The sequence below is a fragment of the Macaca nemestrina genome, chromosome 18, assembly GCF_043159975.1.
Source record: "Macaca nemestrina isolate mMacNem1 chromosome 18, mMacNem.hap1, whole genome shotgun sequence".
NCBI classification, from domain to species: Eukaryota; Metazoa; Chordata; class Mammalia; order Primates; family Cercopithecidae; genus Macaca; species Macaca nemestrina.
In genome coordinates this window covers 83,829,829-83,857,466 of record NC_092142.1, presented here as the reverse complement: position 1 = coordinate 83,857,466, position 27,638 = coordinate 83,829,829, and the positions used below count along the sequence as shown (strand labels likewise).

At 50.8% G+C, this 27,638-nt stretch overlaps 1 protein-coding gene and 1 pseudogene across 1 annotated transcript in view; both read right to left on the bottom strand.

The window, feature by feature from the left end:
- Positions 1-9,304: 9,304 nt before the first annotated feature.
- Positions 9,305-14,593, bottom strand: LOC105496783 (interferon-induced transmembrane protein 3 pseudogene; annotated as a pseudogene).
- A 6,895-nt stretch (positions 14,594-21,488) lies between these two features.
- LOC105496811 (cysteine rich secretory protein LCCL domain containing 2) overlaps positions 21,489-27,638 on the bottom strand; it is a 90,194-nt gene continuing 84,044 nt past the window's right edge. Inside the window, exon 15 of the mRNA XM_071085031.1 lies at positions 21,489-24,410. Within this exon, the coding sequence (XP_070941132.1) occupies positions 24,356-24,410 (55 nt within the window). The 3' untranslated portion in view covers positions 21,489-24,355. The remainder of the gene's footprint in view (positions 24,411-27,638) is intronic.

The following is a 27,638-nucleotide window of genomic DNA, read 5'->3' as shown; positions in this document are numbered from 1 at the left end:
ACCCACACCCATTCACCCACACCCACCCACCCAGACCCACACCCACTCATCCAAACCCACACCCACACCCACACCCACCCACACCCACTCACCCAGACCGAGACCCACAGCCACTCACCCACACCCACACTCATTCACCCACACCCACCCACCCACACCCACACCCATTCACCCACACCCACCCACACCCACACCCACTCACCCAGACCTACACCCACTCACCCACACCCACACCCACTCACCCACACCCACACCACTCACCCACACCCACTCACCCACACTTACAGCCACTTATCCACACCCACACCCATTTATCCACACTCACACCGACACCCACCACACCCACTCACCCACACCCACACCGATACCCACACCAACACCCACCCACACCCATGCACCCACACCCACACTCATTCACCCACACCCACTCACCCACACCCACACCCACTCAGGCTGGCACCACACAGACGTGCCATTTCCCTAACATTCCAACTATGATGCAGGAGGAAAGCAGAGTGCCCCCAGAAAGCCCACGCAGACATGGGAGAGAGTGCAGATCCCACACACACAAGGGCTCCAGCTGGGAAGCGAAGTCCTCCCATTAATGTTGAACTGAAATCACACTGAATGGCGTGCCCCGGGGCCTTCTATGTGCTTAGGCTGGTTTCAGCCACTGCATTTGCAGCCGTTGGCTGGGGTGGCCTAGGAATGAACCCGCGTGCCGGGCAACACACGCCCCAGCTTAACCCCAAGCCTCCTTCTGGCTTGAGAGCGTGGGGATGGCAGCCTGGGCTCTCCACGACTCCTCTGAGTCCTGATCTGCGTGTGGGGGCTGCATCCTGACTTAGACCCGGCCCTTGGTGTCTTTCCCCGCTTTGGGGGCCTTCCACCAGTCCCTCCTATCATCCACTGAGGACAGAAACGTGCAACCCGGCTAGTTTCCAGGGCCCACGGGTTCAGCACGTTGTAGCCCCTCAAAAGAAACAGCCCAGCAGCCAGCAGTTGAAGAAAGAGTTTCAATCTCTGCTTTGCAACTGCCAAGGGACTTTGAAAGAACATCCAAGTGAGACCAACCTCCCACCATGACAACAGCTCTTGAAACAGCCCTGGCACCACTCCTGCCCTCTGATGGGATCGTGTCAGAGTTACTCAGGCCCACTGACTGCCCCCCAGCCCCCTAAAAACCTCTCACATGGCCCCAAATCACTCAGATTGGAGGCTCACCTGGCCTTTCTCCCCTTCCTCCTATGCCCCTCCCCGTGCCGGGCACCCCCCCCACCCTCTGTCCTGCTGGCCGCTGGGGGTCCCACCCTCGCGCATGGCCGCAGCATCTGGTGGCATCACATCCATCCACTTCTCCTGCTCCTCCCCTCACCGAGGGTTCCCCCATAACCCCCTACTCTGGCAATGTAGTTTTTTCTCACTCTGCCTCTCCCTGGAGGATTTCTGGTGAATGTTACCAATAAGCAAGCTTTTTAAAAATAAGTGACATTCATCGCGGACTACTTATGTGTCTGGCACTGTGCCCAACATTTCCTAGACTGCACAACCTCCTTTAAACATACTGATTGCCCTTCCGAATAAGGATAATTATTAGGCAGCCTTTTCTCCATTTTGTAGATAAGGAAACGGGCTGGAGAGGTTCCCAAGGTCTCCCAAGGTCACAGTGCTGGGAGCCAGAGGGGCCAGGTGCAGACCCAGGTCTGGCTTGGCATCGAAGCCCCTGGGCCGCTCTATTTTCTGTTTCTGGACTGTTGCAGGAACTGGCTGCAAAGAACCATCCCTTCTCACTGGCCTGAACAGCTTGTCCACATTTTCCAGAAGAGTGGCCCTCAGCGTCCCTAGGGCCACTTCCCTCTTTTACTGACAAGGAAGATAAACTGAGCCGGTGCTGTGGGTCTGAGGCCGGGCCAGGGAGGCAGAGCGGCTCTGGCTCTGGCTGGATCCCCGGCCCGGGACCAGGACTGAGTCAGCGAAGGCACAGCCCCACCCTTGGGATGGGTCAAGCCAGGCCCAGGGAAATGGTACCACTCCCCCTGGCTGGGCTGGGAGGCTTTGTTTAAAGGGTGTCCTTTCAAAGGACTGTTCTGAGTAATAGGCCATGCAGGGGCTGTGGACAGCACCACATTTAACCCCTGGCCAGCGCCCCTTTTCCCCCATCTTGAAACCCCATGAAGCTGAAGGGGAGAAGGCTGGCCTGGAGCCCAGGGCTCCGAGTCTCCGTTTCTCACCTGTGAAATGGAGCAACAGCCTGGCTGCCCGCCTCCAGGTGCTGTGAGGACCAAATGAGATAATGGAAGGAAAAGTGCTTTGGAAACTCACTCACTCCATGAAGCGTCTTGGTGAAGAGCTGCGATGGGGCACGCCAGGGAGGGGGCGTGCAGAGGCCTCTGTCGGGAGCACAGAGTCGTGCCCAGATGAGCCTGGGAGCCCCAGAGTGCCAGACAGTTCTGGGGCACAGGAGGGAGCTGCAGCTAGAAGGGTGGAGGGCAGTGAGCCCGAGGAGTTGCCGTCCCAGAGGCCAGAGCCAGCAGGAATGCCAGTGTGCCCCGCCTCGTATTCAGGCCCCGGCATGCTTTAGCTCACAAGCTCTTGCAAACAGGGGGCTGAGGCTCTGGAGAGCGCACTTGTCCAAGGGCACACGGCCGGGGCCTGGTGGAGCTGGGTTTGACGGCCTGAGCGGAGGCCCAGAGATGCCTGGGAGTGGGAGGAGGGGCAGGGCGTGCAGGTGGCCAGGGGTCAAGGCGGGGAACCCAAAGGCCACCCTCAGAGCCTGAAGGCCAATGGGATGGTGAGGGCGCCCTGTGGGAGGGTCTGAGTGAGGGAGGGGACAGAAGACACAGGGTCCTTGTGCCAGGAGCCCCATCTGTTCTCTCGGTGACTCTACCAGGGCAGGGCTGGGGACGCTTCCCTCTGATCACTGAAGGGTGATACTTCACTTTTCGGGACCCTGCCTGGGCCTTTGTCTTCTGGACAAACAATTGGAGTAGGGCGAGAACATATCCTCTTGGAGATAAGGCCGGGGCAGGCTCAAGGCCAGACCTCCCCGGAGCTGGCTTCATGGATGGCTGCGGGCTCCCAGCCTGACGCTCTGGGCCTGGAGACGCTGGAGTTTTTCTGGTGATAAGTTAGCCTCGAAGCCCTGAGGAACTCAGGGGGCTTAGCCCACTTCAAGGATTATGTGGAGTTTACAGACAAATCTGATGAGAAAGCCTGTGGTCTCTAAACAAATGCAATACTCAGTGCACTGCTTTGCTTTGGTGTGCTATGAATTCAGGCCTGGCCGCTTGAAGGAGGGCTCGTGACAGAGCCCCTAACTTGGATGTGGAATTGAGCTCAAGCACCTGTTTTTTTTTTGTTGTTCTTTTCTTTCTTCTCTCTTTCTTTGTTTTGAGACAGGGTCTTGCTGTCTTGCTGCACTGCTGTGGTGTGATCCCGGCTCACGGCAGCCTCAAATTCCTGGGCTCAATACCTCAGCCTCCCAAGTAGCTGTGATTACAGGCTCATGCCACCATGCCCGGCTGATTTTTAAAATTTTTTTAATAAAGATAAGGGTCTCCCCGTGTTGCACAGACTGGTCTCGAACTCTTGGCCTCGAGCAATTTGTCTGTCTCAGCCTCCCTCTCAAAGCACCGAGATTACAGGCATGAGCCACCGCACGTGACCCCGGGCACCTTTTCTAAACTCTTTTGCTTAGGGATCAGTTAAAAATTAAAATGGTCATGGGGCGCACCTGTTCACTCTCATTAACAATTAAAATAGCTGTAGAGAATCTTATGGAAGAAGCGTGGATTTTTTTTAACAGCTTTTTTTTTTTTTGAGATATAATTCACATAGACACAATTCACCTGTTAAAAGCCACAGTTCAGTAGTTTTTAGTGTATCCACAGAGGTGTGCAGCCATCACTACAATCCTCTTTACAATATTTTATTTCACCCCCAAAAAATCCCTGTACTTTAGCCATCATCCCCAATTCCCCAACTTCCTCCAGCCCCTGCTAACTGTGAATCCACTTTCAGTCTCTCTGGATTTGCCTGTTCCGGACGTTTCCTATAAATGGCATCATGCAGTCTGTGGTTCTTTGTGTCTGGCTTCTTTCACTCAGCACCACGTCTTCACAGTCATGAACGTTGTTGCACGTACCTGAACACCATTCCTTTTTCATGGCCGAATAATGTTCCGTTGAGTGAATGGAGCACATTTTGTTTGTCCATCAGCAGCTGATGGACATGTGGGCTGTTTCCACTGTGTTTTGGCTACTGCGAATAGGGCTGCCAAGAGCGCTCTTGCACATGTTTTTGTGTAACGTGTTTTCATTTCTCTTGGGTGTAAACTCACAAGTGGAATGGCTGGGTCCCATGGAAACGCTATGTTTAACCTTTGGAGGAACATCCAGATTGAGAACACATAGATTTTTACAACTTACATGACCTGTTTACTAAGAAAATTCGCTGATACTGGTGAATGTTTACTACGGACCAGGGTGTCCCATGAGTGATCTTATTTTGTCCTCACAACAAGCTTATTTGGTCGGTTCTTTACTGTCGCCAGTGGATAGGGCAGGAAAGCTGGGGATCAGAGAGGTTGTGACACCTGAGTAGATTCAAATCCCAGCTCGTACGAATCAGGGATTCGAATCCAGGCTGTGGGGTCCCCTCCCTTCTGATGCTTCCTGATGAGTGGCCTCTACTTAAGTGCCCAGTCTGCGGAGGACTGGGGCTCCGTTTCAGCCACAGAAGTGCTCATTTTGGAGAACTGGCAACCCCGAGGGTACGTTTAACTCTTCCTTCTGGATCCGATGGGAGCTGGGTCATGGGCGCTGTGTGTCGAGGCCGTCACCATGCCCAGCTCATTCATCCATCAGGACATATGAGCCACCTACTGCCGCCAGCACAGGCCAGGCCTGCAGAGTCCAGTGCCCTCGTTCCCGGTCAGCCTCCTCATAGTGCAGGCACTGCCACCACACCATGTTGTCCTTCCTGATGGCAACACTGGCTGTGCAAATGAAAGCAGCATTCCTATTTGGCCGGATTCATTGGTTCTCATGTTTGAGCTGCCTCAGAATTTCCTAGAGGGCATCTTCAAACCCACATTGCAGGCCCACTCCCTGAGAGTCTGCTTCTGTCGGTCTGGCGTGGGGCCCGAGAATCAGCATTTACAACAAGCTCCCACGTGAGGCTGCTGCTTCTGGCCCAGGGACCCCACTTTAAGGCATTAAGAAGTCCCGGGGATGGGGGCTGGGCCCCTGGGATGGGGGCTGGACCCTTTTTCTTGGATAACAGGTCGAGGGCTTCAGTCACTACTTGAGCTAAATGGCCTCTAAGAAATGGGGTTCCTGCTTCCCTGGAGGCCTCTCTGGATCCCTGGGGTGCGCGGACGGAGCATATATCGGACTGGAAGGAAGAGAGGCTGCCTAGATGGGCCGGGGTCAGAGGCAGCCACTCTCACCCCTCTGGGGAGTGGTAGAAATTGGTCCCTGGTGCTCTGCTGCCCCCTGGTGGTGGGCAATTCTGCACTGCCCCCTTTGAGGGGCGTGAGACCATTGAGCGCCGCCTGAAGCCGGGGCGCCAAGCTGGACCCCACTGCCAGGGTCCTCATACTTGCTCTCTCTTGGGAACGGATCTGCTGTCAGTCACATCCACTTTAGTGAGAATAAGTCCAAGTCCTTGATTCTTGTCTCCTGGGGGCGATTTACACTTAAACCCCGTGGCTCGTTGCTAAAGAACAGGAAGGCTCTGCCCAAGATTTGAAGCTTCATGCACCAGGGAAGGAAGGGGAGGGTCCTCCCAAGAGTCTTGCTGAACAGCTGTGTACCCTGACCCCTGAACCTGGGAGGACCTGGCCGTGGGCCTGCTTCCCAGTCAAAGTCTCCTCCACCTCGAGGGGAGCGGCCGTGCCGTTTGTACGCTGCCTTAGAAGACACCATCCTCAGAACTTCAGCACTTACCACGTGCTGAGCATCTTTACTGTAGCCTCCTGCATGTGCAGTGGCCCTCCAAAGTCATCGTTATTTTACATGCCAGGCAATGGGAGCCCAGACAGGCTAAGAGGCATCAGTCAGGGCGTGGAGATGGCCATTGGCCATGGGCTCTATGGACCTGGGCCTCAGAGAGGCAAGAGCTGAAGATGTGGCATGGGGGTGGGCGGGGGGCACACATGCAGATGACATGTAAGGCAAGGGATGGGATGACTGCAGGGGAGAGAGAGCCTGGGGAGAAGGGAAGAGGCCCAGGGTCGGCCAGTTAGCGGGGACCAGGAAAGGAGTGGGGTGGAGAGGCCGGGGAAGGAAGAAGAGAAACCGCGAGGGCGTGAAGCATGCACAGGGCTTACAGGCAGACAACAACGGAAGGTTTGTGACCTTCAAGAAAAATCTCACCATTTGATTGGCTGTTCTGCTTGGCTGTAGTGCAAAGCCCGCCCACTTTGAAGAGGGGCCCAGAGACAGCCTGAGGCTCCGTCCTCTGGGGGACTTGAATTCAATGTCTTTCCTGTGTTTTTTGCTTGAAGTCCAATTTTCTTTTTTTTTTTTTTTTTTTTTTTTTTTTTTTTTTTTTTTTTTTTTTTTTTTTTTTTTTTTTTTTTTGAGACGGAGTCTCGCTGTGTCTCCCAGGCTGGAGTGCAGTGGCGTGATCTCGGCTCACTGCAAGCTCCGCCTCCCGGGTTCACGCCATTCTCCCGCCTCAGCCTCCCAAGTAGCTGAGACTACAGGCGCCTGCCACCACGCCCGGCTAGTTTTTTGTATTTTTAGTAGAGACGGGGTTTCACCATGTTAGCCAGGATAGTCTCGATCTCCTGACCTCGTGATCCACCCGCCTCGGCCTCCCAAAGTGCTGGGATTACAGGCTTGAGCCACCGCGCCCGGCCTGAAGTCCAATTTTCAAACTTGTTTTTTCCTCCCCCCTTCTTTTTTTTGTAGAGATGGGGTCTCCCTATGTTGTCCACGGTGGTCTTGAACTCCTGGGCTCAACTGATCCTTCTGCCTCTGCCTCCCTAAATGCTGGGATTGCAGACATGAGCCAGCATGCCTGGCAAGATCCAATTTCCAAGGAGAATATCTATATTCTTTAGAATAGTTTACATTAAACTAATATTAGTTTATATCATACCATTGTAGTAGTTTGAATCTTCAAAAAGATTCATCCACAGACTCACCCCAAAGAATTATGATTGGGACCTCATCTGGGAAAAGGGTCTTTGCAGGTGTGATGAAGTTAAGGATTTTGAGATGGGATCGTTCTTGATTAGGGTGGCTCCACATTCTGTGACAGGTGTCCTTATAGAAAACAAGGGGAGAAAGAAAGCCTTGTGAAGGTGAGGTGGAGACTTGGGTGTCCTGGGATATGTCAGTATCTATTATCCATCATCTGTCTATAGGTAAGTAGTCAGGCTGTAGCTACGGACAACGATATATAGATATAAAATATTCTCCGTTGCATATAGATCATATGTCCTATAAAATGAGAGCGTGCCGTCTGTGTCAGTGTTTCTTGAAGGATGGCCTGGGGAACTCCTGCAACAAAGTTGCCTGGGACTTGGTAAAACTGAAGACTCCTGGGCCAGCTTTCAGACCTATGGGATTAGACTGTGGGTGGGGCCCAGGAATGGGCACTTTAGACACGTTTTCTGGGTGTTTCTGATGCCCCTCGTGGTTCCCTGATATGATGAGGATGGTTTAGGAGCAGGTGGGGGGAGTTTGTCAACCAGAAGGGACCAGGAATGTGTCTGAGCAGAAAGGCAGGACAGGGTGGCCTGTTCTGGCTAAGGGGGAGATTGCTGGCGCACCTCCCTCTGGGGCTGATGGACAGCTGGTGTGTGCTGGGGCCCCAGATATTTGGGGTCATGGGGACCCTGCTCCATCCTTGCCGGCACTGGGGCCCCCACTGCCCTCTGGGCCCAGCTGCTGTTGGAGAGGGGCCAGGAGTACACACAGGCTGTTGTCAGCCCATCTCACACTCGGCATGCCTGGCCTTCCTGACGTTTAGACAGCTGCTTTGTGTCTGGCTGCTCTGGGAATTCCAGGACCCGGGAAGTGGCCGGAGCTGACATCCCAGGAGCAGCTGGTGGGGTGGGCCGTGTGGCCATCTGGAAGTTTCCGGGCCTCAGGGAACACTTATGTAACTGGTTTAGAGGGGAGGTTTGGACAATGGATTCGCCGAGGGGCCAAGAACAAACTGAGCCTTTCCCAGGGCGGGCAGGTCCTCTCCGCCAACAGGCATCTTATCTTATCTACTCCCCAAGCCCCTCTCAGCCCCGGAGGATCCCTGCTGTCAAAGCCAGAAAAGCAGGCAATGGGACTGAAGCTCTCCGAGGGCAAGGACTTGTCTGTTTTGCCTCATCACCCTCTGTGCTTAGCACAGCGCTTGGCCCGTGCTGAGTGCTGAGTGCTGAGTGAGGGTTGAATGAACATATGCGCTCATGTGCGTGATGGAGTTTCCTCCAGGGAGGAAGGATTGGCCCAGAGCAGTGGCTCACAGAGCAGGATTCCCGGGCCAGCCCAATCAGCATCCCCTGGGAGCTTGTTAGAATGCAGGTTCTCAGGCCCCGCCCCAGAACTCCTGAGTCAGATGCTCTGGGGCTGGGGCTGGGCCTGGCGATCTGTATTTTGACGAGCCCGTTAAGGGATTTAGATCCAGGCCGGTGCAGGAGAACCCCTGGTGTAGGGCAGCAAGAGGCAGATTCCAATACCAAGTGACCCCCAACAAAATCCCACAGCTACCACTCATGGCACTATCACTACTACTGCCCCCACTACTACAGCTACTATCACTACTGCCATTGTTATCACTACTACTACTGTTATCACTACTACTACTTCTACTGGTACTGTTGGTTTAGTTGAGGCAGAAGAGCTGGGTCCTCCATGTATGGGCACTCAGCCTAGACTGTAGCTGAGTCCCCGAAGGTGCGGCACAGACGCTGAGATGTTTCCAGGGACTTGTGGGCAGCTGCAGGAGAACCACCGGTTTGGATGAAAGGGCACATGGGGCCTCTGAAGTGACACAGATTTGGATTCAAGTCCTGGTCCTGCCTCTTTATTTATTTATTTTTGAGACTAGGTTTCATTCTGTCACCCAGGCTGGAGTGCAGTGGTGCGATCTTGGCTCACTGCAGCCTCGATTTCCTGGGCCCAAGTGATCCTCCCAACTCAGCCTCCCAAGTGGCTGGCACCACAGGTGCACGTCACCACACCTGGTTAATTTTTGTATTCTTTGGAGAGACAGGGTTTTGCCATGTTGCCCAGGCTGATCTCCAACTCCTGGACTCAAGTGATGCTCTGGCCTTGGCCTTCCAAAGTGCTGGGATTACAAGAGTGAGCCACTGCCTGGCGGCCCTGTCTTTTAATAGTGGGGAGACCTTGGGCAAATCACATAAAGCCCTGTGCCTCAGTTTCTTTATCTGTGAACTGAGGTGGTAACATATTGCCTTCCTCACAGGTGTCTTGGAGATTAAATGCGTTTGTCTCTGAATGTGCTTACAAGGGTGTCTGGGATGCAGAGGACACTAAATGATAGCTGCTGCCATTGCTAGTGTTAGTATTATGAGGACCATTATTTAGTTATTTTTCCAGGAACACGTGGACTTTATTGAATGCCGTCGTAGAAAAGCATGTGAGGATAAAGGGCTGATACAGGACTTGGCTCTGGGGGCAGGAGAAGGAATGGCAGGTGGAGCACATGGGAGACAGGGCGTGGGCAGAGCTCCTGACCTGGATGGTGCCTCCTGATCTTTCAATAGACTTGGAAGATCAACACTGGGATGACGATGAGTAGAATGGTCACGAGGATGCCCACCATCAGGGCCCGGTGTTCAGGCACTTGGCGGTGGAGGCACAGGCTGGGGCCCTGGTCAGGTCGCCAACCATCTTCCTGTCCCTAGACTTCACGGAGGAGGCCAATGCTATGAAGCCCAGGCAGCAGGAGTTCATGAAGAGGGTGTTAAACAGGGACCAGACGACATGGTTGGACACAGAGGTCTTGCAACGGATGTAGATCACGGTGGACATCAGGGGAGCAACGTTGTGGGACGCCCTCAGCACAGCCACCTCTTGCTCCTCCTTGAGCATCTCATAGTTAGTGGAGCGGCCGGTGTTGGTGGGAGTGAAAAAGGTCTGGACAGCGGCTCATGGTGTCCAGTGAAGACCAGCTGTGCTCAGGTTGTTGGGATGGTTCTCCTCTGATGACCATTATTATCACCACTGCTATTTCTACTATTATTACCAGTTCCATTATTACTGTTACTAATGCTATTATTAATATTACTATTATTACTAGGATTATTACCACTAATAGCAGTATTACTACTACAACCACCACTTACTGCTATTACTGTTACTGCTGCTATCATTATTACTACTGTTACTACTACTTCTATTATTACTATTTGTTTAGTCGAGGCAGAAGAGCTTGACCCTCCATGCATGCACAGCCACCTCCCATGCCTAATGACTTAGCTCTGGGCTCTGGGAGCAAGAACCCAACTAATGCCCTACACTTGGTGGCTGAGTCTCAGCCTGGTTCAGCTGGAGGACTGAGACACGGGCGGTGCCCTAGAAAGACGCAGCTGGCAGCTGGCAGTGCAGAGGCAGAGCTTTTGCTGCTCCCTGCCTCCCCACCCCCAGTCCCCCACCCCCCGCTTGGGGAGCAGCTCGGCTTATCTCCCCTGGAATGCATCTGTGTTCTTCCTGATGGCTCCTGGGTGTCAGGGAAGCCCCACACCATTTCCAGCTTCTCATGCTCCCAGCTTAAAAGGACCCCAGCCAACCGTTCTTCCCAAGCAAGCAGACGGGATTTATGGTGGCGGTTTCTTCAAAGTGGTTCTTCTCTACCCGAATCCAGAAGTGAAACAAAACAGAACGCCCCTTTACCCTTTCGAAGCCAGGGAAGGGAGCTCCTCTTATTTTTTAAAAGGCCCAGAAGTTGCAAGCAAATGTCAACTTCATCCTGTGGTTTCATTTAAATTTTCTTTGGGAGAAAGACAGAAAATATAATATTGAACTTAAAAAAAAACCTTACAATGAACTGTTATAATTCAGAACATGATGCACAAACCCAGATTTAATAAATGGAGCAACAAAACAAAAAACAAAACAACAACAACAACAACAAAAACTTCTTCTGAGAGGCTCCTCGTGTGAGGCTGCGCCTGTCTGGCAAATCATCTTGGAAATGGGTGAGGTTTAACTAAGGGTCATTGAGTCCCAGCACTGGGATTGTCTGCTCCCTGCTCTGAAAAAATGGAAAAGCTACCTCTGTCAAAGGCATGGATTTCTCCAGAGCTGGTCAAATATACGATGCTTTTCTCAAGTGCGATTTTCCCTAATTGTAATATTGTATGTGATCATTAATGAAAATTTGGGAAATGGAGAAAAGCAGAAAGAAAACAATCCCCTGTTCAGAGAGAACCTCGTTAATCTGTAGTAAACTTCCTTTCAGTCTTTTTTCTGTACATTTTAAAACAAAGATGCTGTCATATTGTAGATTATACTTTCTATTTTTTTTAAATATGGCCACGATTTTTCTTTCTACCTCCTTCTTCAACCCAAAGGTACCTGCATTGATTGACAACACCGCTGGTCCAGCTTCGTGAAGCCAGATAACCGGGAGGCATCTGACCCTGCCTTCTCCCTCTCCCCAAAGGAGAGGGAGACTCCCAAGCCAGTGCCTCTGCCTCAGTATCTCTCTACCAGCTTCTCTCCATCCCAGTGGCCACCATCCCAGTCTGAGCTGCTGAAATCTCTCACCTGGGCTGGGAAACAGCCTCCACCTCGTCTCCTTGCCTCTACGCTGGACCTGTCTACCCCTTTTCCATGCTGCCATCAGAAGGAGCCTTGGAGATGCAAATCTCATCCCAGCACCCTTGATGAACACTTCTATGACTGTGGCCATTGCTCCTAAGATAAAGACCAGATTCCTCCTCCAGGAAGCCTCCCTGTCTTTACACACAAAATCCCCCGCTTCAACGCCACATGCCACTGACTACCGCTACTATTTGTGGGGCTCTTGTTTACCCCTCCCCTGATCTGGGAACCGCTCTATCTCTGGTGCTGTGAGCAGTCACTTGAGAACCTCATTTGTTGATAGAATGAATGAGAAAGCTCTCATTGCACATCCACAAACATGATGTTAGGGCGGCATCGTGACTCGCAGGATGCATCTCTGAACGCCCACCCAATTCTGGCATCTGCCACCCTAAGTGCTGAGGATGGCACCATCACCCTCATTTTGTTATTGGAGAAATAGAGCTGGCTCTTAGTCTAAAGAGAGATACTGGGAAACAGCTGAGCAGAAAGGACTAGAGACACAAGTCCCCGAAAATCCCTTCAGGCCTTGCTTTCTGAGCTGGGAGGGGAACTGCGGTTGCCAAAGGCAGCCCTGGTCCCCGGTGTTCTTCTGCTGCGTGACTCCCAGCCTGCAGCGAGGCCCGCACCCTCCCACTCTTACGACTGTCAAATTGTCTCTTGTCACCACTGACTGGTGAGCGAGCCACCGGGGCAGTTTTGAAAGACAGCTGACGAGGTAAGCTGAGGCCACACAGGCAGCCCGGAGACACTGGCAGCATCTAAACTCCCTTTCCTTGACTACACTTTGGGGTTAGGTTCCCAAGTCCCTGGGGACAGTGGAGAAATTCCACATGAAGGGGCCACTGGGGGGTCAAACAGGAGCGCCTGTGGCCACTCCAAGCTGGGACCCATCTCTGCCGACACCTCAGGGTGTCCCTGCTGTATTCGGTGTCCTTTTGTTTCAAAAAAAATAATTTTCCTCTTAGTACATGGCAGGTGGTGGGGTTTGTTGCTCTTGAATTGGCAAAGCAGCTAGAGGAAAAACCAACCCACGCAGTCTGGAAGGGAAGGAGCCGTCGAAGGCTGAGACTTGGCTTCTCCCTCCTTAGCATCTGGGCGGCAGGCAGGGAGTGAAGTGTCTCATCTGTGAAGTGATCGTCACTCTGATCCACATCGCTGCCCTTGTGATAAAGTTTGCTGAGCACAGAGCCAGTGATCTGGGGACGATTAGTATCTGCCTTGAATTGAATTGATTGTCATTTTCTCGACACAGGGTCTTGCTCTGTAACCCAGGCTAGAGTGCTGTGGCAGGATCATAGCTCACTGCAGCCTCCACCTCTCGGGCTCAAACCATCTTCCTGCCTCAGCCTTCTGAGCTGCTAGGGCGACAGGTGTGCCCCACGCCCGACTGATGCTTTTGTATCTTTCTTGATGTGATGTTCTTCATGACTGTGCTGCTGGTGTTGACCCAGGAGTCTGGGGCCTGAGAGCTATCCTGGGACAGCTTTGGAGGATTGAGTGCGTTATGCAATTGAAGGCCCCAGGAACCAGGTGTCTCAGGCTCAAATCCCAGTTCTGTTCCCTCCAGCCTGTGTGAACTTGCGTGAGTCACTTACCCTCTCTGTGCCTCAGTTTCTTCATCTGTGAAATGGGGATAAAAATGACACCTACCTCATGGAGTTGCTATGAGGATTAAGAAATTAATATTAGGCCAGGCACAGTGGCTCACACCTGTAATCCCAGCACTTTGGGAGGCCGAGGTGGGTGGATCACCTGAGGTCAGGGTTTTGAGATTAGCCTGATCAACATGGTGAAACCTTGTCTCTACTAAAAAGTAGCCGGGTGTGTTGGTGGCCTCCTGTAATTCAAGCTACTCGGGAGACTAAGGCAGGAGAATCGCTTGAACCTGGGAGACGGAGATTGCAGTGAGTTGAGATCACTGCCATTGCACTCCAGCCTGGGCGACAAGAGTAAAACTCCATCTCAAAACAAACAAACAAACAATAAAAGAAATTAATATTTATAGAGCTGAAGACAGTGCCTGGCACAGGTAAGATGGGGCACTTTGGAAATAGAGTAGCTGTCTGGTTTCGATCACACCATCTTCAAGATGCAGCTTGCATCACACTCTTTCTGGGCCCAGGGACACAGTGGCTCAGTCACTAGAAATGTATTCATGTTTTACCCCCTTCCTTTCCCTTGGGCTCCCCCGTTACACACACACACACACACACACACGCATACACACATGCACACACGCACACATGCACACACGCACACATGCACACACACACGCACACACACACACATGCACACACACGCATACACACGCACACACACGCATACACACATGCACACACGCATACACACATGCACGCACACACGCATGCACACATGCACACACACACGCACACATGCACACACACACACACACGCATGCACACATGCACACATGGAGGAGACACAGAGCCCCTTTTCTCCATCAGTTTCCTGAGCCCAGCCCGCCAGGCAAGGCGATCGGCGAGGAGGGAGGAGGTTGAAACTCTCAAGGAGGCTCCTGGTTCCCCATGCTCTTTGTCAACTCACTCGGGAGAAATCCGCCCCGTTTACTTTCTGCCTCCTTTTAGCCCTTCATTTAACAGGAAAACGTCGAAAGGCCCGGGCAAAAAGTCAGAAAGGGGAGTCACAGAAACAAGCTCTCTTCTCCCCAGTGCTGAGCAGGTGGAAGCACAGGCACCTGTCTTTCCTACCCAGGAAGTCACACTTGGCGGCCTCTCGTCCTCCATGGAGCAGCGGTTTACAGCCATACACATCCCGACCTGCAGCCTGGAGCTGCTGAGATCAGAGAACGAGACCAGTGTTCACACTCGCTCCTCCAGGGTTGGTGCCATGTTCATTCATTCGCTCATTTGTTCTTCAAAGTGGCACTGGATATAGGCACTGCAGAGAGCATCCTTGACATAAGTAACTCCATCCTGGAAAAAGACTCCGTCCTACATTTCAAAAGGCATCATGATAACAGGGACCAGATGTTTTCCCCAATCCACAAAGACTGCGCCTATCCAGATAAGGAATCCCGGGCACACTCTCTTCCTCTCTCAGTCCCCGCCAGAGACTCTGTGGCCATAAAGAGAGCAGGACTCCCCCAGCTTGAACCGGCCGTCTTAACAGACACTGTCTTGCTGTCACTGTGGTAAGTGCCTGGCGTCTGCCGCCGAAGGCTCTGCCCACATAAAAGACTCTTCCTTGGAAGGTGCTGACGGACCACCCAGACCCGGACAGGCTGGGACGTCCTTCTTATCCACATCACTCTCCCTGGACTGGTTCATTAACCCTTTCTCCAATCCTCTCCTCTTTTTTTTTTTTTTTCCCCTTTCTGAGATGGAGTCTCACTCTGTCATCCAGGCTGGAGTGCAGTGGTGTGATCTCAGCTCATTGCAACCTCCGCCTCCCAGGTTCAAGCAATTCTGCTGCCTCAGCCTCCCAAGGCATAATTGGATCAGGGTGCATATAGCATCCCTGGTCTCCAAGGAGCTATCAGATTATGGTGCCATTTGTCCAGGAGAGCACTAGCTACAAGGTGTCATTGCTATGTTCTCTGTGGCGGCATCTGCTGAGATGTCTTCCACCCGTGCCCTTTCCCTGTGGAGATCCCCTTCAGGATCTCTTGGCTCTCTTTTTTGGGGGCATGGGAGCCTCTGCCAGCCCTCCCACACCAATCCAGGGCACTGCTGCCTCACTGGGCGGCTTCAGGCTTGCTCTGCCCTGGACTCCCTCCCAGACCCCTGTCCCGAGAGAGATTCAGCTTGCAGGGTGGAGGAATGGTGGAGGTGGGGAATACTGCAGGTTCTGAGTGGAAATGTGGAACAGGCCCCTTCTCCTCTTTGGTTTTCCAGAACTGACGTGGCACTTTCTCCCTTTTCCCAGCTGGATTTGTCTCTGTGAGAGGTGGGAGCAGGTGACTCTTTCCAGAACCCCTAGTTCATTTAAGTGGAAAAGGGATTTGTTAAAAGGATCTTGAAGATCCCACAGAGTCTCAGGGAGAGCTGGAGGACCAAGCAGGGAAGCTCTGCGGCCAGGAGTGGCTCCCAGGTCCTGCCACGGAGCTGTCTGAGGGGACCCGCCTGCTTGGTGGCAGCGCTATGGCTCCATGCAGCCCCCTGGGGTGGGAGCCCGGGCTCTCCTATTAGACCCACACTGGGGGTGCCATATTAACAGCAGGCCAGTTCAACGGGAACTGCAGATAAGCAATAAATACGTTTTGTGGCTAAGCCTGTCCCATGCCATGTTTTATTATTATTTTATTTTGCTTAAACTTGGCATTCCCACATGCTGCCCCTGAAGCCCCCACCGCTCCCTGAGAGCTTTCTGGACCCCACTCCTTGCACATGGTACCCAAGCTGCAAGGGAGTCTGGGAAAGTGAGTGTCAGATACTTGAAGTTTCTACAGGGGGAGGGGCCCTGCCTCGTAGGTCTGGGGAGCCCCTCAGACCATTGCCAGCATCCGGGTTTAGGCTTTCGCTCTCCATCATCAGGTCTGTATGGGTTGAGGAACCAGACTCTCTCCAAATCTGTTATTTTTGAGATACAAGCATCTCTTCCCTCAACCTGTTTTCTCTGCCAGTTTTTTTTCTTTTTTTCCTATTTAGACACCATTCTCCACCAGAAGGAACCAGGGCTCCTTGGAGAAATGGCTGATTCCAGGGCTGGGCAGGGAAAGTACAAGATGAGCCAGGAACATCTTGTTGTGCCAGAAAGTCAGGAAGTCCTCGAATTGATGGGCCGCACTGGGAGGACATGGAGCCAGCTGGACAGAGCTCCCCTGTCCAAATCTGGGACAGTTTGAACATCCAAATAAAACTGATAGGAAAGCATTTTAATCCACTGCATAAAATAAGAATTCCTGAGTCCATGCCAATGTATATGTGTGTGTATATTATAGATCAATGATATAATCATATCATATCTACATCTATATATCTCATATATACATATATATCTAGATAGAGATTGTATATCTATACGATACACATATAAAATATGATATCTATCAATTATATAACATACCCATATATCAGTATACACACACGTGCACGTGTGCATGCAACTAAACAAATAAACGGAGGAAAAGGGAAATCTATTCCTTACAGTACAATGCCAACTAATAAATGCAGAAAGAGTAGTGGAGTTAGAAAGTTCACCTTTGGCAACCATCATAAAATACTTGTCTCAAGAAAGAATCATCAATAGAGGCAAAAACTAGTGGGCGAAGGTTTTATGGGGAATAGGCTATTTATGTAGTCTCAATACATCTCTCCAGAAGATAATTACTTAGTGTAAAAAAAACCAGAAGCCAGGCACGGTGGCCCACACCTGTAACCCCGGCACTGTGGGAGGCTGAGGCAGGTGGAATGCTTGAGCCCAGGAGTTTAAGACCAGACTGGACAACATGGCAAAACCCCGTCTCTACCAAAAATACAAAAAATTAGCCAGGCACGGTGGCACACACCTATGGTCCCAGCTACTTAGGAGGCTGAGGTGGGAGGATCACCTGAGCCAGGGGAGGTGGAGGCTGCATTGAGCCATGTTCATACCATAGCACTCCAGCCCGGGCAACAGAGTCAGACCCTGTCTCTAAATAAATAGGAAATTCACAGTGTAGAGATCTGCTAGTGCCTCAGCCAAGCCATCAGAGTCAGCAGCTGCAGGAATGGGACAGACAGACGCGGCTTCTGATATGAGCCATGGAGAAGGACACAGTGTCTCCCCTAGGGCATCTGCTAAAAGTGTAAACCCTGAGCCTCATGGCGAAGAAACACCAGACAAACTCGGGTTCAAGGACATTCTTCAAAATATTGGCCAGTGATTTTTAACTAAAAAAGTCAACATCATAAAAGGCAAAGATAGGCTGGGGCCAGTGGCTCACACTTGTAATCCCAGCACTTTAGGAGGCTGAGGCGGGCTGATCACCTGAGGTCAGGAGTTCAAGATCAGCCTGACCGATATGTCGAAACTCCAGCTCTACTAAAATTATAAAAATTAGCTGGGCATGGTGGCACACGCCTGTAGTCCCAGCTACACAGGAGATTGAGGCAGGAGAATCGCTTGAACCTGGGAGGCAGAGGTTGCAGTGAGCTGAGATCATGCCACTGTACCAAAAAAAAAAAAAAAAAAAAAAAAAAAAACCCACAAAGATAAACTAAGAAGCAATTCCAGATGCAAGGATACTAAAAAGATATGAAAGCTTCCAGGTGCAGTGGCTCACACCTGTAATCCCAGGGCTCTGGGGGGCCAAGGTGGAAGGATCAGTGGAGCTCAGGAGTTGAGATCAGTCTGGGCAACATGGCGAAACCCCATCTCTATAAAAAAAATAAAACCAAAACCAAAACCAAAAATTAGTCGGGCATGTTGACACATACCTGTGATCCCAGCTGCTCCAGAGGCTAAGGCGGGAGGATCTCTTGAGCTCAGGAGATTGAGGCTGCAGTGAGCCCTGATTGCGCCACTGTACTCCAGCCTGGACGACAGCAGATGAGGACCCTGTCTCAAAAAAAAAAAAAAAAGAAAACTGAATATACCTCATGACCTGAGATTTTCTTTTGCCATAAAGGACGTTACTGAGACAACTGGTAAAATCTGAATAAAGTCTATAGATTAGATGATATATTGCACTAATGTTAATTTCCTGATTTAGAGAATTATATCATGGCTATGTAAGAGAATGTCCTCATTCTTAGGCAATATACACTCAAAGTATTGAGATAAAAGGAGTGTGATGCCTGCAGTTCTCTCTTAAATAATTTAGAGATGAGATACATGAAGAAAATGACCATGCAATCCAATGCTAGCGTCTGGGAAGCTGAATGAAATGTATATGGGAATTCTTTGTATTCTTCTTGCAACTTTTCTGCCAGTCTGAAATTGTGTCAAAATGAAAAAATTAAAAAACAAACAGGTGGGGTGTGGTGACTTGCACCTGTAATCCCAGCACTTTGAGGAGCTGAGATGGGAGGATCGTTTGAGCCCAGAAGTTCGAGACCAGCCTGGGCAACATGGCCAAACCCCGTCCCTACAAAAAATACAAAAATTAGCTGCGCGTGGTGGCGTGCACCTGTGGTCCCAGCTACTTGGGAGGCTGAGGTGGGAGGATTGCTTGAGTCTGGGAGGCAGAGGTTGCAGCGAGCCTAGATTGCGCCATTACACTCCAGCCTGAGTGACAGAGTGAGACTCTGTCTCAAAACAAACAAACAAACAAACAAACAAACAAGAAGTCAGTTTAGAAACTCAAAAGCTGTCATTGACCCCTTTGTTCCTGCTATTGGGCTGTGGCCTCCCTTCCCTGGCGAAGAAGCCAGGAAAGCAGTGGCTGAAGCAGTGAAGGCTTGGGAGACAGCTTTAGAGGAGAAAACAGCGCAGGGAATGCCAAATGCATTGGTCAAAATAATGATATTAGGAGCAGTAACCATCTGTATGTCACAGGACATATGCCACCCATTGAGGATGCTGTGGGCAGAACTGGAAGTGTTTCACAAACATCAGCCCTTATTATCCAATCTTGGTGATTTTTGCAATTGACCTGCACAATCTTAACTTACTCAACATTTTAAAAGCCTGGTATTTATTAAAGAGGAAAGCTGTCCCCACCATGCATGGAAAAAGACCGCACTAGAGCCTGAGAGGAAGGCAGGCGCCTTCACCGGGGAGAGGAAAGGCCAGCCCCGTGCTCCCAAATTGTCCTGGGGCTTCAGTGAATTGGGGCACTCGGGGAGATGTGACTGTGCCTGGGTGAAAAGGGGCTGCCTTTGGGCTGATGCCTGGGAAGAAGGTGACTGTTATGTACTAAATTTCCCACCCTGAACAAACATGTAGGGTTTTGTTTGTTTTGTTTTGTTTTGTTTTTGAGATAAAGTCTCACTGTATTGCCCAGGCTGGAGTGCAGTGGTGCAATCTCGGCTCACCACAATCTCCACCTCCTGGGTTTAAGCCATTCTCCTGCCTCAGTCTCCCAAGTAGCTGGGATTACAGGCGCCCGACACCATGCCTGACTATTTTTTTGTATTTCTAGTAGAGACAGGGTTTCACCATATTGGCCAGGTTGGTCTCGAACGCCTGACCTCAAGGAATTCACCCACCTCGGCCTCCCAAAGTGCTGAGATTAGAGACATGAGACACTGTGCCCGGCCTGTAGGGCTTTGAAATGATTCCAGACACTTCCACAGGTTGCTACATGAGTGACGCATTTTGCTGCGCTAAGAACTTGATGCGCCCCCTTCTTCCCTGGAGAATGTGGCCTCACCCCTCATCGGACCCCATCTGCGAGCTCCTGACCCTCGCGACTGGACTTCCAAACACACGCAGACCTGCGAGTGGATGGACCACCTTGGGAGCTCTGGCTGTGGCCAGCTGCACCCTCGGCCTCTTCTCCCAAGGCTGGGAGCTCCAGCTGTGACAGGTCACCCTGCCAGCCTTGGAGCTACTCTCAGAAGCCTCTGGCCAACGCTGGCACTGCCTTCTAGGGACCAGGGACCTTACAGTGCTCCTGAGAACAGCTGGTAGAAGGTGCACCTCAAACTGAGGCCTGCTGCCATCCTAAGTGAGCAAGTAGGCCTTGATCATTCTGGAACCCACTCACTGCGGGGTTAATGGGCTTCGTTTGTCGAGTGTATTCTCTGTGAGGTTGGGTCTCATTCTCTCCCTGTTTAAGCACTGGGAACCTAAGGGAAAAAAATCTCTGTGTAGCAATAAACTGTGTGATTTGTGAAATCGTACTTTGATCATTTCCTTATTGTAACCACACAAAACAAACCCTAACGCCCAATGTATTTCGTGCGTGTGTGTATGTATGTATGTGTGTGTGTGTGTGTGTCTCGCTTGGTCACCTAGGCTGGAGTGCAGCGGCACAATCTCAGCTCACTGCAACCTCTGCCTCCCGGGCTCAAGCAATTCTCCTGCCTCAGCCTCCCGAGTAGCTGGGATTACATGCGTGTGCCACCATGCCCAGCTAATTTTTGTATTTTTTTTGTAGAGATAAGGTTTCCCCATGTTGCCCAGACTGCTCTTGAACTGTTGGACTCAAGTGATCCTCCTGCCTCAGACTCCCAAAGTGCTTGGATTACAGGCATGAGCCAGCCTGTGTATTTCAAGGTAGGGCCTTTAAGGAGGTAATGCAGGTTAAATGGGTCCTAAGGGTGGGGCCCAGACCCAGTATGACCAGTGTCCTTATAAGAGAGAGAGACACCAGGAGTGTACATGCCCAGAGGAGAGGCCATGTGAGGATATGGCCAGGAGGCAGCCACCTGCAAACCAAAGAGAGGCCGCAGAGGAAACCAACGCTGCTGTCACCCTGATCTTGGACTTCCAGCCTCCAGAACTGTGAGGAAGATCTCTCTGTGGGTTAAGTCACCCAGTCTATGGTATTTTGTTAGGGCAGCCAGAGCTTAGACAATGACAGAATGGCCTTGAGCCCGCCACCACTCAGAATGTGATCTGGGGACTGGCAGCATTCACGTCACCAGTATCTTGCGAGAAATTCACAGTCCCTGGCCCCATCCCAGCCTTGCTGAGCCTGAATGTGCATTTTGGCAAGTTCCTCCCTCCTTCCCGTGGATGGGGTGGAGGTCTCCACCAGGCCCTGGCTGTCGGCATCTCCGCGTATATGAGACATCCTAGGAGAAGCAGCCAACACAAAATAGGCCAGAGCCTGAAAGATGGTTTTAAAAGTTTTATTTCACAAATTGTTCAGATTTGTTCATAAAAGATATGTTACAGGAACATTTTAGAAATCAAACCAGTTTTACTGAAACAATTGCAACAACGTGGCCCCTGTTCATGCAAAGCACAAAAAACATTTACAATAAAACTTTGTACACAGGAAGTAGCAAAATACATCATTTTTCATAGAAAAAAGCACACACATAAACTGCGGGCCGAGTGAGCCTACAGACAATATGAGAAACCAGCACACGCTTTGGAATACGGTAGGGCAAAACTCCTAAGGAAGCCGAAAATGTTCATTCTGGGGGCAGGAGAGCCAGGAACGCCATTGGCTTGGTGCAAGATCTTTTTAAACACAGGGTAAGTGCTGATAGCATGAGGAGCTCTAGTCCACACACAGGAGAGGTGGTGCTAGGGACAGGGCTTATAATTTATAGTCTTGTTTCCATTTTCTGAAGACAAATATTCCAGTTTCAAAATGTTTGTGGGGATGATAAAGACAGCCAGGTCCACGGCCGGGCGCAGTGGCTCATGCCTTTAATCCCAGCACTTTGGGAGGCCGAGGTGGGTGGATCACCTGAGGTAAGGAGTTCGAGACCAGCCTGGCCAACATAGTGAAAGCCCATCTTTATTAAAAATACAAAAATTAGCCAGGCATACGTTTGTAGTCCCAGCTACTTGGGAGGCTGAGGCACGAGAATCACTTGAACCCGGGAGGCGGCAGTTGCAATGAGTGGAGATCACGCCACTGCACTCTAGCCTGGGCAACAGAGTGAAACTTGGTCTCAAAGGGGGGGAAAAAAGAAAAAAAAAGGATAGCCAGGTCCTGCTCTGGGCGAGGGCTTTCTATCCTGCTAGGAAGGCCCAGTGAAGGAGGCATTAAGGAACCTGGGGACTTTATTTTTAAATGATGGGGTCAACTCACACTGGAAGTTTCAAGTCTCCCTTGGGTGGGATGCTTTGGAAGTGAGACCACTGGGATTGTCCTGGACTCCTCACTAATTTGGCAAACCACACAAGGCGATCTAATTTATCTTGCAGACACAGCCACAGCCACAAAAGTCCAGCAGCAGAGCACCCAGCACCCAGAAGTTTCCCAGATGTTTGGTGGTAACTGGACTCACAACCTGACAGGCTGACCAAATTCTTCCTCTCCGACATTTGGGGCTGAAGAGTCAGTACCTATGAATTACGACTAGCCTACAATGCACAAAGCGCAGATAGAATCCTGCAAATTTTAGCTCAGTCAGGCTCAGAGTTGAACTGCTTTTTGCCAACTCCTTAAAAGGGGTGGGTTTTTGTTTTGTTTTAAACCTATTTACCTTCAGATTCTGCATTTATTAGAAAGGCAATCAAAGAAAGAAGGCATCACCTAGGTGCCCAGGTAGAGTTTCTTGTCCAGTCTACGGTATCTTAGTTTTTTTGCTTTCTGCTAGTTCTTTCACCTAAGAAATATTTTGAATCAAATTTGACACTAGCATTCGCCAAAGTGATCTATTGGCTGGCCTGGTGGTAGAGAGTGGAATTTTTACCTTCTGCAAAAAAATGCTATTTACAAAAGGGTATTTCATTTCACTGTGGGCTTTTGGTCTGGGCTCATGAAGCACTTTTATACAGTGATGGCAGCCAGGGTGTACTACACTCCTCAGCACCTCGGGAACGTTTGGCAAGAGTCGTTTCACAAAAACAGGAAAAGAGATCCTTCTAGTGTATCCCCATCTCTCACTGTCATGAGGCCACAGGATGGTTTCATAACCACAAACTGAGCTGCTAACCTCGGGGAGGAATGTACCAAAGACTCCATTCCTCCCACGGCTGAAAAAATAGGTCATTGGGTACATGGGGAATCTGCACATTTAATTGTCATTTTTAAAAGGAGCAAAGAGCAGCCCTTCTTTGGTTGTTCCCAGACATCTCATCTCAGTGGAACCTTACGAGACCAGGAGTTAAGAAGTGGGCTTCAAACAGGATTGCTTGCAAAGAAAAGTCCTGGGTGTGAACCAGGACACGTAAACCAGTCTGAGGCAGGGTGGGAGCCACAACGGGTAGGGGGTAAAGAAAGGGTCCTAATCCTTAGTCCTCAACGGGACCAAAGGTCACGGCAGAAAACAGGTGGGCCATGAAGACGAAGGACCTGACAAAGACAAGATACATCTCTGAAGTGACTGCTGAACTCTACATAAACCAGCACTGCTGTGTATAGAGCCGGCCTGAATGCGGCCACTGAAGGGGGCCCGTGGCAGGCCGCCAGCAAGGACACGTGCCAGGGCAGAGCCGGGGTCTCTCATACCCCCAGCCCTCTTATTCTAGCCCATTTGTCTGTCTGACCAGCAAACATTAAAACTATTTTTCTCTGTTGGTAGGGACGGACTGTGCTTTTTATTTTTAAATAACTACCTTCTACTCATTCCTGAAACTCACCGGCACTTGCTCGAAAGGCCGCTTCCGACACTGTGAATGCTTCACAATTGCAAGCTCCAAATGGTTTGTTCTCTTGGCAGGGGGGTTGAAATCAACTTCCTCCACCAACAAAAGAACACATAGCAAGGAACATTTTGGGCAACTGTCCCCTTTAAGAGACAGGTCAGATCTCTAAAGGAGAGAGGGCACCCAGATGGAGACCCCGGGGCCCCAGCAGGATTGGGCACCAGGGGTCCGGCTGAGCACCCTGGGATTCTGTTGCTTCAGTGAGGGGATGAGATGTCACCTCACCCAAAGGCCACAAAGTGATGGACACTGAACATCAGTCAAAGGAAGCTTCCTGACTCTCCATATACCCCTCCCCACAATGACAAAATAAAAATTAAAGCAAAACCCTGAAGCCCTCTTGAAGACGCCCCTTCTCCCCTGGTGCTGGAAATTCACTGCCTGACAGCAAAGATCCGGAAGGCCTTTCCATCCCGAGGAGTCCCCAGGCTGAAAAAGAAGAAAGAGGGCCCGTTACTGAGAGATCCGGAGGGCCTCCTGCAGGAACTCTGGCTGGGCAGGGAGACCTGGGTGTCCCCTTCTTGATCCCCTAGTGGAAGAGCCATGGCCAAGGGACGCTTCCCCACAGCCACCAGAAACAGAGCCTGCCTTGGGTTGAGAACAGCTGGCAAGTCCCATTTTTTTGCACATGAGCATCCGTCTGATTCTAGGTCAGGGCTGTTATTTCCTTTGAACTCAGGGATGTGCTGGCCCCAGTCTGTCTGGATCGGACTCACCCTCCGAGAATTCTGCTTGCTTTCACTACCACCTGTCAACCGGAACAGTGGTGTCTTGGGAGAGATTAACGCGCTATCTCAGCACTACTGCATATGCCGGGTGCTTCACCGCCTTTCGCCTTCCTCCGGAGGGAGCTGTTATCCCTCGTTCACAGGGGAGGAAACGGAGACACCAGGAAATGAAGTCATTTACCCAGGGTCCCACGGCTAGTAACAACCGCCCTCTCACAAGAGGAGTTAAATCCTTCAGCTAATCAAAGACGATTTTTAAAAAAGAGTCTTAGGCCAGGCGTGGTGGCTCATGCCTGGAACCCCAGCACTTTGGGAGGCCGAGGCTGGCGGATCACCTGAGGTCCGGAGTTCAAGACCAGCCTGGCCAACATGGTGAAATCCCGTCTCTACGAAAAATACAAAAATTAGCCGGATATGGTGGTGGGCGCCAGTAATCCCAGCTACTCAGGAGGCTGAGGCAGGAGAATCACTTGAACCTGCGAGGCGGAGGTTGCAGTGAGCTGAGATCACACCACTGTACTCCAGCCTGGGGGACAAGAGTGAGACTTTGTCTCAAAAAAAAAGAAGCAGCTTTATTGGTCAGGCACAGTGGCTCACACCTGGAATCCCACCACTTTGGGAGGCCGAGGCAGGTGGATCACTTGAGGTCTGGAGTTCGAGACCAGTCTGGCCAACGTGGTGAAACCCTGCCTCTACAAAAAAATTAGCCAGGCATGATGGTGTGCCCCTGTAATCCTAGCTAGTTGGAGGTTGAGGCAGGAGAATCACTTGAACCTGGGAGGCAGAATTTGCAGTGAGCCAAGATTTTGCCACTGTACTCCAGCCTGGGCAAGAGTGTGACTCTGTTTCAAAAAAAAACCAAACCAGCTTTCTCAAGTGTAACATACCTTGTAAACGTATCCTTTCTAAGTGTACAATTCAACGGTTTTTAGAGATTTTATACAGTTGTGCAATCATCTCCACAATCCAGTGTTAGATAATTTTAAAAAACTGTTTTAGACACAAGGTCTGGCCGGGCGCAGTGGCTCAAGCCTGTAATCCCAGCACTTTGGGAGGCCAAGACGGGTGGATCACGAGGTCAGGAGATCGAGACCATCCTAGCTAACCTGGTGAAACCCCGTCTCTACTAAAAAATACAAAAAAAAACCAAACAAACAAACAAAAAAAACTGGCCAGGCGAGGGGGCGGGCGCCTGTAGTCCCAGCTACTTGGGAGGCTGAGGCAGGAGAATGGCGTAAACCCGGGAGGCGGAGCTTGCAGTGAGCTGAGATCCGGCCACTGCACTCCAGCCTGGGCGACAGAGAGAGACTCCGTCTCAAAAAAAAAAAAAAAAAAAAAAAAAAGACACAAGATCTGTCACCCAGGCCAGAGTGCAGTGGCATGATCATGGCTTACTTCGGCCTTGACCTCCTAGGCTCAAGCGATCCTCCCTCCTCAGCCTCCTGAGTAGCATGTCACCACGCCTGATTGATACATTTTATTTTTTGTGCAGATAGAGTCTCACTATTTTGCCCAGGCTGGTCTTAGACTCCTGGGCCCAAGTGATCCTCCTGTCTCAGCCTCCCAAAGTGCTGGGATTATGGGTGGGAGCCACCGTGCCAGGCCTAATGGTGTCTTTTAAGGCATAAAAGTTTTAAACTTTGATAGAATTCAACTTATCAATTTGTTTTCATTTATAGATTGTGCTTTTGGCATCATATCTAGTAAACCATTCCAGGTCATGAAGGATTTATACTTGCTTTCCTAGACTTCTGTAATTTTTAGCTCTTATATTTCAGTCTTGGATCCATTTTGAGTTAATTTTTATATATGGTGTGAGGCAAAGGTCCAACATCACAGTTTTACATATAAATATCTAATTGCCCTTGCATCATTTGTTGAGAAACTATTCTCTGCCCACTGAATGGTCTTGGCAATCTTGTCAAAATCAATTGACTACAAGTGTGACGGTTTATTTATGGACTTCCAATCATGTTTTGTTTTTTTTTTACCTTTTTTTGAGACTGAGTCTCGCTCTGTCACCCAGGCTGGAGTACAGTGGTGTAATACTGGCTCACTGCAACCTCTGCCTCCCAGGTTCAAGTGATTCTCTGTCCTCAGTCTCCCAAGTAGCTGGGATTACAGGTGCATGCCACCATGCTGGGCTAATTTTTGTATTTTTAGCAGAGATGGGGTTTTGCCACGTTGGCCAGGCTGGTCTGGAACTCCTGACTTCATGATCCTCCCGCCTCGGCCTCCCAAAGTGCTGGGATTACAGGCGTGAGCCACCGTACCAGGCCCGATCACGTTCTCTCGATCTCTGTCTGTCCTGATGTCAGCACCACCATCTTGATTATTGTCACTGTATAGGATGTTTCAGGATTGGGAAGCCTAAGTGCCCCCTCCCACTTTGCTCTTCTTGCTGTGGGTACAGCCTTCTGGAACACCAGGGATGCCTGGGAGCTTACCAAGGGCCACCATGGCTGTCTCATTCTCTACATCCTCCCCAGTTTTCTGCCCCAGATGATAACTGTACATTTGGACTAACTGGCTTTCCTGTGTCTTGGCCTCCAGGTTTGATACCGTTTCTGACAGTGGCCAGAGGTGTGCGGTTTTCCTGGCTCTGCTTCAAATCAAGAAAACCGCTGGTTGGCACAGTCCCGCCCCCGTAGAACTTCCAGCCATAGGAACTGATGGGGGTGAACAGGAGCAGTCCCAGGCTCAGACACCACAGATCCCTCTGTTCTTACCTGAGCTCCACATTTTTTTGAACAAACACCTCCCTGTTTGTTGTATGCCTCTGTGGTGTGTTTCTGGAGTCCTGAAACAGCTGTTTCTGCGCAGTGCTTTTGGGAAGAAGATTTCCCATGCATCCTGCTTTGGCATTCTGTAAATCTCACCTCTGGAGCGCATCTTCCAGACGCGAGTCTCCATCCCCACACTAACATTT